Genomic DNA, 14,157 nt, shown 5'->3' with positions numbered 1-14,157 from the left:
TCCCTGGCTGGAATCATCACCGCGGTGGTTGCCTACAGTCCCGGGCAAGTGTTGCCCTCCCGCCGGGCGGGCAACAGAACTGACGCATGCCGGGATTTGTAGTTCGCACCCGTGCGGCGTGTCATTTGCGTACATTACTGAGTGGAATTCGAGTCGTACCGGTTAACGCTGCTTAAGAACTAGGACCCCGAGTAGTCAAGGTGTCAGCAGTCTTTGGTCATACTGATTAAAGATCGAATCAGTGCATGCATTTTTCCCATATAAATTTTACAAGACACTTGACCCAGGCCGGATCGGGCAGTTCTTAATTTTGCATCTGCAAGACGAGTTCTCAGTTCTGAGTTCTTTTCTGGCTTATCCTGGGACACCTATGAATCGTGGGGCTTCACTCTCGCCGTCTTTAAGTGAACAGTGCGCATGCCCCAACTTCCTCTTTTTCTGGCTGGAACCATGGAGGCGGCAGAGTAAGTTGCTCCTTGTCCTGTCGAGAATCCTCTTCCATCCCCGAAAAAAGAACCGTTTTGTCTCACTGGCCCCCTATCAGACTGTAGCCTGTACCTCTGCCCACTTATCTACATGTTTATGACTGTCTGCGACACTAGTGGGGGCCACAGTCTGACAAGATGCGGATGGCCTTGGGGCGGAGGTTTCGGAGTTAGAGGAAACGAGGCGCAGTGTGAGAACTGAATATGTGCGGAACCGGCTGGTTGTTCAGTCTTTTTAGAGAGGCTCAGCTTCTGAACTGGGTTCGTTCGTGGTTGGCTCTTGGTGCAGGCGTCCCTGCCTTCAGGCCTTTGCTTTCAGCATGTGGGAGCTTGAGGCCCGAACCAGAGTGGTTGGGAGTGGGGGTGGTTTATTAAGCCCTCGTTAAGAGCCTAGGCATCAGTGTTTTGAAGCAGCCTCTCAGTCTGTACGTTAACTTTGTTGTGGATACTTGTGTTGTCCCGGGAGTCCAGGGTCGGATGTGAATTTGTCGTCCTTGTGACTTGCTGTTTAAATCTTTGAAAGGTGATTGTTGGCATAGAAATTCCCTAAAATCTGCAGCTTAACGCAATAGCATGGTAGAGCAGCTGAAAATACAACTGTTTAGAGCTAATGACAATAGTTTTATTAAGCGACAAAGTGCGCTCAGTGCAGAATGGGAACGTAGTCCTCCGAGCCTTTTGAACTATTAACGTTGTTTGTTAATGCCAGAGAGAAGAAGAAGGTTCCTGCCGTGCCCGAAACCCTTAAGAAAAAGCGAAGGAATTTCGCAGAGCTGAAGATAAAGCGCCTGAGAAAGAAGTTTGCCCAAAAGATGGTAAGTAACCTTTTTTGAGGCACTTACCATGTAAGATGGGGCTTTGGGATTGAATACGAGGAGCCTGTTCTTAGCAAGACTTGTTTACTTCACCTATTGTACCAGTGATCTCAGATAAAGGTCTACATCTGCCTTTTGGAGTGTTTATCCAGTGGCAAGAAAAAAGTTTCAGGGGAAGGTTATTTTTTCTTCAGAAGAGCTGGTATTGCTAATCGTGTTTGGGAGCTAAAAATTGAATAATTGGTCGTTGTTTTTCAGCTTCGAAAGGCAAGAAGGAAGCTTATCTATGAAAAAGCTAAGCACTATCACAAAGAATATAGGCAGATGTACAGAACTGAGATTCGGATGGCTAGGATGGCAAGAAAAGCTGGTAACTTCTATGTTCCTGCAGAACCCAAATTGGCATTTGTCATCAGGATCAGAGGGTAAGTTCAGTTTTTACAGCGTTCTGGTTTTAAAGGGAAATCTGCATTCCTAACAAAACCGAACTTTAGTTCTGGGGACCTTGGTTCTGAACATTGCAATAAAAATATCTTGAGGGTAGCTTGAACAAGAGAGTTGTTTTAGTGGTTTAGTGCAAGTCCTGTGCTCAAAGCCTAGCCCGTCAGTTCTGTAATTGAGCACTGGAGTTCAATGTTCTGGAGATGAACTTCAAAAGTAGTTGAAATGTAATCTCGTAAGGACTATAACAAAGATGTGTACAAAACTCAGAAGTGGCTGAAGGGTCAGGAGAAGTTTTAGATGTCGAAGGTACGTGTCCAGAGACAGTTTACTAGAGGATGTGGCGAGTTGGGAGGGATGATAGCCAAATCTATCTAACTGAAGGAAAAAACACTGACGGTCTTTGTATCGGGAGAGGATTCCTATCTCTTTAGGCAGGACTTGCCCAAAATAGTCAGTTTCCTTCATTGATAAAATTTCTGATAAAAGGCAAGTTGATTTTTGGTCATTTTTCACTGCAGCATCAACGGCGTGAGCCCCAAGGTCCGAAAGGTGCTGCAGCTTCTGCGCCTTCGCCAGATCTTTAATGGCACCTTTGTGAAGCTCAACAAGGCTTCCATTAATATGCTGAGGATCGTGGAGCCGTACATCGCCTGGGGGTAAGCCTGTCTTTCTCTTTGATTTCTGTTCAGTCATTGGCTGCGATAGCTGGATGAATTTTAGATGTTTTGACAGCAATAAGCTTATTCTTTGGACATTTACGTCTTTGTTTCATATTTTAGATACCCAAACCTGAAGTCAGTCAATGAATTGATCTACAAGCGTGGTTATGGCAAAATCAATAAAAAGCGAATTGCCCTGACGGATAACACATTGATTGCTCGTTCTCTGGGTAGGTTGCCTGTCTGGGGTTTAAGTGTACAGGAAATGTAAGATATGATTTCATTGGCTTGACCCTAATCTTTATAAGTAAAGCCACGTATTTTCCTCTTTTTCTTGTAACTATGTTATAGCCTATAATTGTGTGTGTTGAATGCCTTAAAATTTAGTAATTAAACAGTTGTAACCTAATCTTAAAATGTTCAGGTAAATATGGCATCATTTGCATGGAGGATCTGATTCATGAGATCTACACTGTTGGAAGCGCTTCAAAAAGCAAACAACTTCCTATGGCCCTTCAAGTTGTCCTCTCCACGAGGTGGGATGAAGAAGAAGACCACCCATTTTGTAGAAGGCGGAGACGCTGGCAACAGGGAAGACCAGATCAACAGGCTTATTAGACGGATGAACTAAGGTGAGCAGCTGCATCTTGAGAGAAGTTGACTTAATACTAGAGTAAAAGTAATCACGAATACTGTCTCCATAACATATTGATAAGGGGTTGGTTGAGTTAAAATCGATGCCTAATTTTAGTGGAGAAAACCAGCCATCTTACGTGATTACAGTTGGTTTGGTTATTCCTTTTGAGAACATTTATGGAGGGAAGAAGAAATCCAGGTGTTTTTCTACTTAAAAATGGAAACTGAATTGGTGCTTTTTTATAACTTCTCGATTACTAGTTAGTTCTTAGCTATTAAGGTGGTTTCTTTAATGAGTTTTTTTTTTCCCCCTTTCAGGTATCTGCCATGGTTATTTTTCTAATCTGGTCTGCTATTAAAGAGTTCCTGTTTCAAATTGAAATGTTTCGTTGTCTTGGTGATTTTTTTTGTTAGCCTATCTCTGCCATCCCTTAACTATCATGGCAGATCTCGGTGTGATGAGATTAAGACAAATCAACAGCCGTTATATATTTTTCACTCTTGAATTGTGCCATTGAATTAGCCAAAATGGGTGTAATCTAAGAAAGCCTTTTTTTCACAGGCCTTAGTGCATGCTTTATAGATAAGGGAGAAAAGCCGTTTACAAATAAAAATAAATTCTGTTGCTGAAATTCGTTTTCTCAGGCTTTGGCTTGCCTATAAAGTACCATGTAAGCACGTTATTTTTCTTTTGCATTTCATATTTATGTTTTTCTTGTTTTGTATCTTCTGTTTATTTTTAGATAGATTTTAACACTTCTGTTACATATTGTATATATAACGAAGGAATGAAATTTGTGCTTGGTGACAAATTATCATGGAGCATCTAGAGCTCTCCTAGTGAGCAGAGACTTTACATAGGAAGTTTGAGTATTTTATAAATAACATTCTCGTGTGTTTTATGTGTTATCACCTAGACCAGTGAACCGAAACTTGTAGAGTGTGACATGAGGTATGTTCAATAACAGTAAACGTTTTCATAGTCCTCACTGATTATGGCAAGGGTATGTTGCATAGAAAATAGATGCCCTGTTTAATTCTTTTGATGCTGTTGCATCAGAATCACTACTTCCTAGTATTTGGAAGTTGCTAGGCAAATATATTTAAGAATTTCTTGAAATTCTTTGGTTTTCGAAGCTAATTCTTTGGATAGTGAGCTTAGTTAAGGTCATTGAATTCTGGAGAGAAATTAGTGTCCTTTAGTTTACAAAATGGTGTTAAATGAGTATACCAGTGTTTTGCAGGAAATTTAGTGTCTTAGTAAACAGTTGAATCGGTGTACAAAAAATTGAATGTTAATTTCTAGGTGGAGCCAAAGAGTGTAGGTTTGGAAATGACCTCTCTTGTGTTACTGCTTCAGTAGATAAATACATAGGCCACCCCGGCCTTTGCTCATCCAGCATCCTGAAAGCTAGAAGTGGCGCAGAAGAGGGAAAATCTCATTGTCATAAAGTGCAGATGGCGTATTGCTCACTATGTAGGCATGGGGGGCGGGGGGGACTTAATGTAGGAATGGGGATAGTAATAAATAGACGTGGTACCCTGTATGTGGGGTGGTGGTGTTCACAAAGCTTTTTTGAACAATTAACTTCTAAAACTGTTCCAAAACAGGTTCACAGCAAAATTGAGGGGAAGGTGCAGTAGTCCCCCTGTTAGCCATGGGGGTTATGTTCCAAGACCCCCAGTGGATGCCAAAACTGTGGATAGTACCAAACCCTCGACGTACTCTTATACACACACACACACACACACACACACACCCCTGTGGTAAAGTTTATAATTCAAGTGCAGCAAGAGATTAACAACAGTAATAACTATAGTGTAATAAATTACGTGAATGTGGCATTAAAAATGTCATTTGAACACAAGCACTGCAATACCAGGCCCAAGAAGGCTAAGCGACTAATTGGAGGGGAGAGCATACAGGTGGAGACCCGGGACAAAGGGATTGTCACCTCCCAGGTGGGACGTGGGATTTCATTACGCCACTCAGAATGCTGTGCGACTGAAAACATGAATGTGTATTTCTGGGATTGTCGTGTGCGGTGTTGTTGGACTGGTTGACCTGGGTGGGTAACTGAAATGGAGGAAAGCCAAACCGGGGAAAGGGGGAAACCACCAGACGAGATTTCCCACGTGCCTCTGTGCCCGAGAACCCGCAGTCTCCCTCACTGTCTCGTCAGTGATGGTTGGGATCAATGAACATCGATGCATCATCACCCAAAGTAGCACAGCTTTTGAAGCTGGTGACGGATAAGAAATTGTGCAGGAATATCTAAGACAAGGAAACGGACAGTATTGGTTCTATCTTTTGCAGACACATTCCTGTTTTCAGTCCTGGAAATTCAACTCTTCCCAAGGGGGCCAGAGAACCAGAGGATGACGACAAGTATGAGAGCTTGAGAGTAGGGAGGGGTTGCAGAGTCTAAGGTTGACATAGGGGCTTCTCAGGCACTTGATTCCTGAGTAAGGAACTTAGTGTCCGAGTGGGGATAAATAGAAAAAAAGCATGCTGTCAGGTGGGGTGGGGGGCGGGGGGCGACCTGACAAAGCTGGCACTTTGAGGCGTAAAATGGAAATGTACCTATGTGAGGTGACTTTGTAGTACAACCTGAGTGACCCAGACTTCAGAACAGTTGGTTAACCTTCCAGCGGAAGGTCCCTTGTGCAAAGGATTTCTAGGAGGTGGGCTTTCAATAGAAAAGGTATTAACCTGCATTTAAATAGTTTAATGTTGACAAAATACTTTCATGCCCATTTTTAGCCTTTACGATCCTGTGAAGGCAGACCAGCTACCCCACTTTATTCACTAGAAGAGAGCTGGAAATGTCAGTGTGTTGGGGGAGTCCAGGAGATGGTTCCTGCTGTGAGGCAGTTTCACAGAGGAGGGGAATTTGGACATCTGGGCGACAGCAGGAACCCAGGCCTAGAACTGGGAAAGAGCTGTCAGTGGGTGGGGATGTGACCGCAAGAATCAGAAGTACCACACACTGAGTACACTTAGTCCACGCAATCCTAAGTCAGTGCTTCTCCACTTTGACTGCAGCCCCAGAACTGAATTCTTAATTGGTTTTAGGATGGTCCCCAGGCTTTTCCCTTTTAAGTTTTCCATGTGGGTTTAAATGTGCAGCCTTTTCATTCAGGTAAGTGTACCACTGCCCTGTTTTTTAGATTAATAGCTAATTTTTTCCCCCAGCACCCTACTACTCAGTACCTGCTAGGGCTAGTATTAGGTTTCAAGTCTAATCTGAGTTGGTTTTCTTAACCAGAGGAGCTAGGAAAGGCTAGTATCAAACTTAATGAAAACGGAAGTGGTCGGCTTGAGGGCAGCTCTAGGTTCGTGGGATCTGCAACCATGTAACCAGGGCTAAACTTGCAGCCCTAGTGCCGGGGGGCGGGAGAAGTGAAGGCAGCGCGTTTGGAACGTCATTGGGCAGGAGTGTGGATGCTGAGAGACCGCTGTGTAAGTCCCAGAACGCGGTTTCCCAGCTGGGGGGGACACACCGGGAGCCTCTCCCCCCAGAGAACCTGGACAAAGGGGGCATGGAACGCGGAATTCCGGCGAGCATGGGGAGGGGATTGCGGGATGACTGTCACTTCCCTAAGACTGGACTGGTCAGGTATTGCTGGGCTGTTTGAAAGGTCCAGACTCATCAGTACTCTGGAGATCTGCTTAGTTTGAATCTTAAAAACACAACCCAGAGACCTGCGTGTCGCGTCTAGTCCCGCTACCCACTACCACCCTAAAGTGCATGGCGTACCCTTCCTGCCCCACTGGCCGTGTGTCACCTCTGGCCCCTGTTCACCAGCCTTGTCTCAGCACCCTCCTCCCAGCCTGCCCCCTGCACCCGTGACCCTGAGGGCGGCGGCGGCGGCACATAGAGTTCTCGCTGAATTAGTCGGGGGTGCGGCGGGGCGTCGCCACGATGCTTGCGCGGCCCCCTAACTTGGCTCTCCCGGAGGGACCATGACCGCGACAGCGCGATGGGCCGCCGGAAGCTCGGGGCGCCTGGCAACGGGTCCGCGTCGGGCGGGCGGGGCCGCAGCCTCGGGAGCCGCCGGCCGGGCCCTGCGGGCGTGGGGTGTGCGGAGCTCGCGAGCGTCGCAGGGCTGCCGGCTGCGGAGCATGTTCGCCCCGAGAGCGCCGCAGGGAGCGCGGGGCCGCCCCGCCGCGGGGGCCGGCCCCGCGCCACCGCCGCCCTGGGCCGGGGGCTCGGCCCGGGGCTCGGCTCGGCGCCCGGCCGCCGCTGGCTCCCGCGCTGCCAGCTGCCCCCGCTGACTCCGCTGCCGGAGGCGCCGCCCTGGGTGCCGCAGCCCTGGGTGCCGCAGCCCCGGGCCCCGCGCGCAAGGAAGCCCCGCCCCACCGCCCTGGAGCTGCGGGGACAGTGAGTGCGGGCGGCGGCCCGGGAGGGGCTGAGGGAGGGCGCCGGGCTTCCCCCAGGAGCGGGGACCTGGCCGGGCGAGGCTCGGGGCGTCACTGCAAGGCTTGGTTCCCCTGCACTTCGGGGGCACCTGGCGGCGAGGCCGGGGCCGAGGAGCCGATCAGGGCTGCGGGATCGGGTCGCGGGAGGGAGAGATGGACGTGAAACCCGCGGGGAGGACCTCCCACCACACCTGCTGCTGTCCGCGCCCCTCCGGTCTGGTCCGGGCCGGCGCCCACATCCATCCCTCAGTGGACGCGCCCGAGCGGCCCGCCCTCCGGCCCGCCCAGGTTTTAACTGAAGAGGGAGAAAGCGGCTACTCTCTCCCTCTCCCGCACTTGGCCCAGCCTTGTGGATGGAGCAGGACTTGGGACGGTGACGGTTACATAGCTCTGGCCCTGTTTCCATTGACAGTTTTGCCTTGTAAATAATTTCTGATCTATTTGTATTTTGTCTGTTTATTACTGTTTTCACGAGGGGTTAAAAATACTAGAAAAGATTTGGGTAAAGCAGGTCGTCTGTTCTCCTGTACCGGCGGTTTCCTCGACAACCTTTTTAGGGTCACAGGTGTGAAAACTGGAGCCTCTCGCTAGACTAATGCAATTTTGCAATCATTTTCCAGTCTCTGCCAGATTAGTCTCCCTAAAGCATAGCTGCGAATATGCCGTACCTCTGTTCAAAAACCTTCAGCGCCTTCCCCTTGCTCAAAGAAGACAAAGCGCAAACCACTTTGGTTGGCTGCCATTCAAATTCGTGATCTCGCCCGCCTGTCATTTCTTTATTTCTGTGTCCTCACCTGAACCGCTCTCTCCATTCCTCGTGGCATCTTCCACATCCGTGCCCTTTCCTAGAATGCCTGCACCCACTTTTCTGCCTGTCTGAATTTTATTTAAATGTCATTTTCGAGTGTCTTCCAAGTCTCTTTAACCTCCATATGAAACTAATATTTCCTTTCTTTTAAATCCTACTCCAATGTGAGAGAGAGAGAGAGAGAGAGAGAGAGAGAGAGAGAGAGACATGTGTGTACCTTCCCTGGGCTATAATGCCACACTTTGCCTTGTACTGTAGTTGTATGAGCGGCTACTGCTTTGTCTTCCAGACGGGAAATTCTGTGCAGGTAGGGTCTCTGCTTTGTTCCTCTTTGTATTTGTCATGCACATGGCACACGGGCGTGCACATACGGCATGCTTAGTGAATGTTCGAGTAACTGATCTAATACATTCACACTTGAGAATAAAAACTTGCACATGTTAGTGTGTTGTTAGCTATAATGACACAGCCTTCAACATTTTGTGATTTAACGTATACAGTAAGTCCTCATTCACCTCACATGAACGTCGTTGGGACGTGAGAAGAAACCAGAGTCCCTGGAGAAAATCCATGCAGACATGGGGAGAAGGGGCAGACTCCGTGCAGACGTGAGGAGAACGTGCAGATTCCACACAGATAGTGAGCCCCACTGGGAATCAACTATTTTTCTCATCAACGTCACAACAAACAAAACAACTTTAAGCGAAATGACGTCACTGGAGGCCCTGGTATTCCTGGTCAGTGGGCAGCTTTCCTCCAGCTGGTGGGAGGACCAGGCTCTGGCAGGCATTAGGGCTCTGCTCTTGGCTCACTGCAGCCAGCAGGAGGGGAAGGAGAACGTGCAGAGAAAGACCTGCTCTCAAAAGCCTCCGCTCCCATTCCAATCATGGAGGTAGCCGCTGCTAGGAACAGCTCGCTTCTTGGAGGAGTGAGAGTTTTGGTAGGCATTCAGCCTTCTCCGCCACCATTAAGTTCTGCTTATCCACCCCCGGGGGCTTTTAGCTTGAACATCTCTTGCTCGAAAGCAAAAGCAAACTCTCCTACTTCTGCAGTCTGGTTAGGTTAGCAAGGGCTGTGTTGTACCACAGAATTTAAACATAGCTTTTTTATTTATGTTTATCATACTGAACTGTACTGTTTGTTTACCTTGTCCCCGCCCCCCCCAATAGATTGCTTTTGCATCTTAATTGTTTTTGTATTTCATCTTCTAGCACAATGACTGGACTTGTAGATAAATAAATAAATAGCTTTCTCAATGAATCTACAACTTGTCTTTATGTTCACTTGATCATTATTTTGGGTTAAACAAGGCTAAAATTTAAGATGATCTTACCATCTGCTGTTTGATGCTTGGGCTATTTTTAGCTTTTTTCTCTCTGTTATAAAAAAAATATAGGATTTGACATCCTTGAAGATAAATACTTGAATGTATCAGTGATTAGTTCTTTAGCATAAATTCCTGGAGGTGGAATTGCTGGGTCAAAACTATACAAAATTCTAAGGAGCTATGTCTTGCTAGATTGCTCTCTAGAAGTGCTATATACATACACTGAAACCTTATGCTTCCTTGAACCCCATCTTACAGTGTCAAGCATTAGAGAAAATCCTTGCCATTTGGCGAAAGTCGTAGCTCATCATATTGCTTTTATTTGAGTGCTAGTGGGGATGAACATTTATTAACCATTTGTATGTTTTTCTGTAATGAATGATCTGTTCTTTAATAAATGTACTGTCTATAGAGTTTGTTTTTATTTTTTTTTTTAAGTATCTTTATATATGTGAAAGAATTCAAGTTCTTCAGTTCTTTATGTCTCCATTTGAAAAGATATTCCGGACACTTCTGGGCGGAGTGAGCTGACACGAAAGGGTCTCCATTCTGCTTCATTATATTTCAAATGCTGAGTAAGGCGTCATAAGAATTTACGGATATGTGGCCGGGCTAGGAACCAAGAGAAGGAAGTCCCCAGGTGCCAGAGATGAGGGAATGTTCACGCAGGAAGCCACTGTTGAGCACCTGCCGAAAGCTGAGGTCACAAAGGAGTTCTCTCCCAGTTACCATGACCGCGTCACAGATCTCTCCAAAGCTTAGTCATGGAAAACAACCATTTATTGTGCTCATGCATTCTGTGGGTCAGGAATTCGGACAGTGCACCAGAGGGACAGCATGGCCCTGCTTCACGAAGTCTGGGGCCTCCGGTGGAAGATTCAAAGGCTATGGGCTGGGATCACCTGCAGGCTCATTCGCTCCCACGTCTGGTGACTGATGCTGGCTGCGGACCGAGACCTTAGCTGCGGATGCCAGCTGGAACCTTAATATGGTGGCCTCTCCCTGTCACCTGGCTTCCTCACAATATGGTGGCTGGGTTTCAAAGGTGAGTGTCCCAAGAGAGAGCCAGTGGAAGATGTATCACCTTTTATGACCTAGCCTTTGAAAACAAAGAGTCACCTCTACGGCATTTTATTTTCAGAGAAGGGAACAGAGACTTCACCTCTTGAAGGAGTGTCAGCATTCCATTGAAGGAAGAACATTCTTCTTTGAAAAATACAACCCGCCACAATTACCTTGACACTGAGATGATGACTAGAAAAATACCCCCCATTGGACTGAGGAGGCTACAAGGAAGTTTGCCATGCACTTGAACTAGGAAAGAGTCAACCGCGTGACAGCTTCGTACCCTGCATAGCTCAAGTCTGGGGTCTGAATTCATATTACGACATGGTTAAGGAACCATAGTCCAAGAAATTGACATATAACTGATGTGGTACCTCTGAAACCCAGGTCCAGGCAGAAATAAATGGAAAACCTCTCTGAATAGCAAAGTTTCTGTAGCTCAGAGAACACCGGATTCCTGTCAATAGCAATCTCTCTAAAGATGAGCTCACAGTCAGAGATTACAAATTATAAAAGAAATGAACCACAAGGAAGGTGCCTTAAAGTCAGCTGACTATAGATGTTCATGACATCTACAAAACATTTTCACAGCAGCAACCAGATTAGTGTTTAATTGAATAGCTGGGTACCAGAAGCTAACCATGTAGACATATAAAATTAACCATCACAATTGCCAAGACCCGTTAGGATTTGCAAAATAGTGACATTTCAATACTATCATTTCTTCATTTATTATCTGGGATTCTCTATGAAGAGAAACTTGCCTATCATCATTCATTTGGGTAAATGCTTGATTCTTGTATGTACGAGGCTCTAAATCAAGTTGATTCTTTAGTACCCTCCCAAGATGATTTTGGTGATGCGTTATTTTTTTTAAGTATCATAATACACTTATGCATATTTAATATATTCCAATTTATTGCAGATAATATTCTTATTAATGTTTATACTCCTTGGTCAGTTGGAGCTTCTTCAGGTTGGTGACTGGTTCCCCATTCCCTCCTCTTCCTACCACTGTGAATGGCACCAGACACACACAGTCCGCAGGTCCTCTAGCTGCTCCCTCATTAACCTCCATCCAGCTTCTCTCTCAGTCCGCTTTCTCCTTGGTTTGGGCCCTCACTTCCATTCACCTGTCGTCTCCTAATTGGCCTCCTTGTTCCCATCTGTCTTTCAATACTGTGAAAGTTAAAGTAATATTTTAAAATCTTAAGTCTAGTCCTTCACTAGCTTCCATTATTTATAGCTATGGTCTCCAAAATATGGTGCTTAACCTCAAGATATGATCCATTGGGAAAGAAGATAGAATTCCTATTACACATCTATTTTAAATTTGAGAAATCGTACCCAGCATAACACCCGGTAAATACTCAATAGGTCCTTGTTGAATGAATCAGCGCAGGGACTGTCGGGCTTTAGTAGAATATAGTAAGTATTTTAGGCTTTGTGGGCCATTGAGTCTTTTGCAACTACTCAATCCCGCCTTGTGGCCAAAGGAAGCTATAAGAAATATGCAAACAAGTGGGGATTTGTTTCTGTGTTCCACTGCAAATTTATTTACTAAAACGGGTGGCAGGCTGGACTTGACCCAGGGGCCATAGTTTGCTGACCCCTGAATTAGAGTATGGGGGAGGAGGCGCTGCCTAGAGATAAGATGGCAAAAGTAGGACCAGAAAGGTTCCTAGAAGGTTCTGTATGCAAAACTCAGGAGTTGGCAAAATAGATTTTGGAATTCTATCCAAAGACCAGTGTCAGGGTCAGATATCATATAACTATATGATTATAAATTATAAATGCTTTGAAGAGAATGACAGGATGCTACTAACAAAGTCCTGTCTTGTTCTTGGAGATTAGGAGAGTTCCTTGAGAAAATGTCACTTGAGTTGATATCTGAAAGATATGGAGTTAATTAGGCCAGGGATAAATGAAGGTGTCTATGCGTCCTGCCTTCCAACTCCCACGTGAAAATGAAGAAGGCCTGAGAGCGTGGCCGGGGTAGAGCAAAGGGAGGCTTGAATGAGAAGAAGGTGGAGAGGGGGCAGAAGCCGAACCGGGCAGTGTCTCGTATGCCGTGTTAAGGATTTGGGTCTTTAACCCGAGAGAAATGGAAAGCTGCCCAGGGTCTGAGCAGCTGCGTGACATGATGAGATTTGCTTGGTCGAAAGGCCAGCACGACTGCGGGGTGGGGAGTGGATTAATTAGAAGGGATGAGGAAGAAGCACGTGCGGGCCGATGACCTCCCCAGTGGTTCAGGCTTGCCGGGACTTCCTGCGAGTGCGTTTTGTCATGCGTGGCCATCTTAAAGTTAGCTGTTCTCCGTAGTCATCAGAACCATATGCAATCTATAGCTTTCACATATTCACCTGCGTAAACCACCTAAGGGGATTGCCGAGAATAACATCAGATGAAAATGGTAAGCGTACATTTTTAGGCATAGTGAGTGGTTTCTAAATTATAAATGAGAACACCCGTGGGTCCTGGAGTACGTCTCTGGGAGTCTCGGGAAGGACAGGGCACACACCAATGAGGGCTCCAGGGGAGGGTCGCCTCCCAGACCAGGGCCCCGGGCCCAACAATGGGAATAAACTGGGATTCTGGCTGCCGTTGTCTATGTCACGACTTCCCAGTGGAGTGGGTAGAAACTTCGAGCAAGGCGCCACCCCAAGGTAGACCTCCGTGGGTTGCTCCCATTTCAGGATTCTGTGAGCTGCCATCCAGCGTGTCCACGAGCCGCCGCAAAGCCCAGAAGGCTGGTCTCCCCGTCCACCGCGGCGCTGACTGAGCCGAGAGCTGGCTGGGGGGCTGTAGCCCTTCCGCTCTCCCCTTTCTGTTCCCTTTTCCTTCTCCAGGCGAATGGAGATATGAGGAGATATTCATAAGAATCGTTAAAAAAAAGGTCAAAGTACCTTCATCAAGGTTCTGAAATTTGAATTTTAGGGAATTTGAGCGGGTACGCGGAGAGCAGTGAGAGCCCTAACACCATCATCCGGGCAGGAGACGGGGTGGCGAGGGGGAGAGGCAGAGACGTGGACAGACTGAGATGTGGGCAGATTGGGCGGTAAGGCCAACAGGTCTCTTTGAAAGACTAGGCTTAGGAGAACGGAGAGGCTGGCAGCATCGGCCGTCAGGTTTCTGCTTGAGCTTCTGGAGGACGGCGATGTCACGTACTGTGTTAGGGAGCACTGAGAAAAACAGACTTGACGGGGAAATATGAGATATCTGAGTGAAGACGCAATAAGCAGTTCGTTATCGTTATACATGCTTACTGCGCAGAACAGAGGCCCGGAGATACAGATGTCGGATTCTTTGAAGAACGTCCCGGGAGGGTTCATTACTCTAGTTCTGCCTAACTGCTGTCCTTGAGTAGAGCAGTTTGTCAGACGCCTCTGTGTCACCGCCCAGCAGGGCACGGCACAGAGTGGCCTGAGCCGGTCCCCCTGACTTGGGCTTCGCTGCAGACTTAGCCTAAGGGTCATCTCCTTCAAGCTTTTCCTG

The 14,157-nt window shown here is 46.9% G+C and overlaps 2 protein-coding genes across 3 annotated transcripts in view; both read left to right on the top strand.

The window, feature by feature from the left end:
- Nucleotides 1–417: 417 nt before the first annotated feature.
- On the top strand, nucleotides 418–3,380 carry RPL7 (ribosomal protein L7). Its single transcript, XM_039841879.1, is given in 8 exon segments — nucleotides 418–464; nucleotides 1,195–1,300; nucleotides 1,559–1,725; nucleotides 2,263–2,400; nucleotides 2,524–2,633; nucleotides 2,828–2,885; nucleotides 2,887–3,035; nucleotides 3,358–3,380. Coding segments are annotated over 7 exon segments (774 nt in total). The 3' UTR covers nucleotide 3,035; nucleotides 3,358–3,380.
- Nucleotides 3,381–7,404: 4,024 nt separating this feature from the next.
- CUNH8orf89 (chromosome unknown C8orf89 homolog) overlaps nucleotides 7,405–14,157 on the top strand; it is a 27,251-nt gene continuing 20,498 nt past the window's right edge. For both annotated transcript variants that reach the window (XM_039841866.1, XM_039841865.1), the window contains exon 1: nucleotides 7,405–7,424. The gene's annotated coding sequence lies outside the window, so the exon portion shown is untranslated. The remainder of the gene's footprint in view (nucleotides 7,425–14,157) is intronic.

This window comes from Pteropus medius, unplaced genomic scaffold (genome assembly GCF_902729225.1).
Source record: "Pteropus medius unplaced genomic scaffold, Ma_sr-lr_union100, whole genome shotgun sequence".
Classification (NCBI taxonomy): Eukaryota; Metazoa; Chordata; class Mammalia; order Chiroptera; family Pteropodidae; genus Pteropus; species Pteropus medius.
This window is presented reverse-complemented; position numbering and strand designations above follow the sequence as displayed.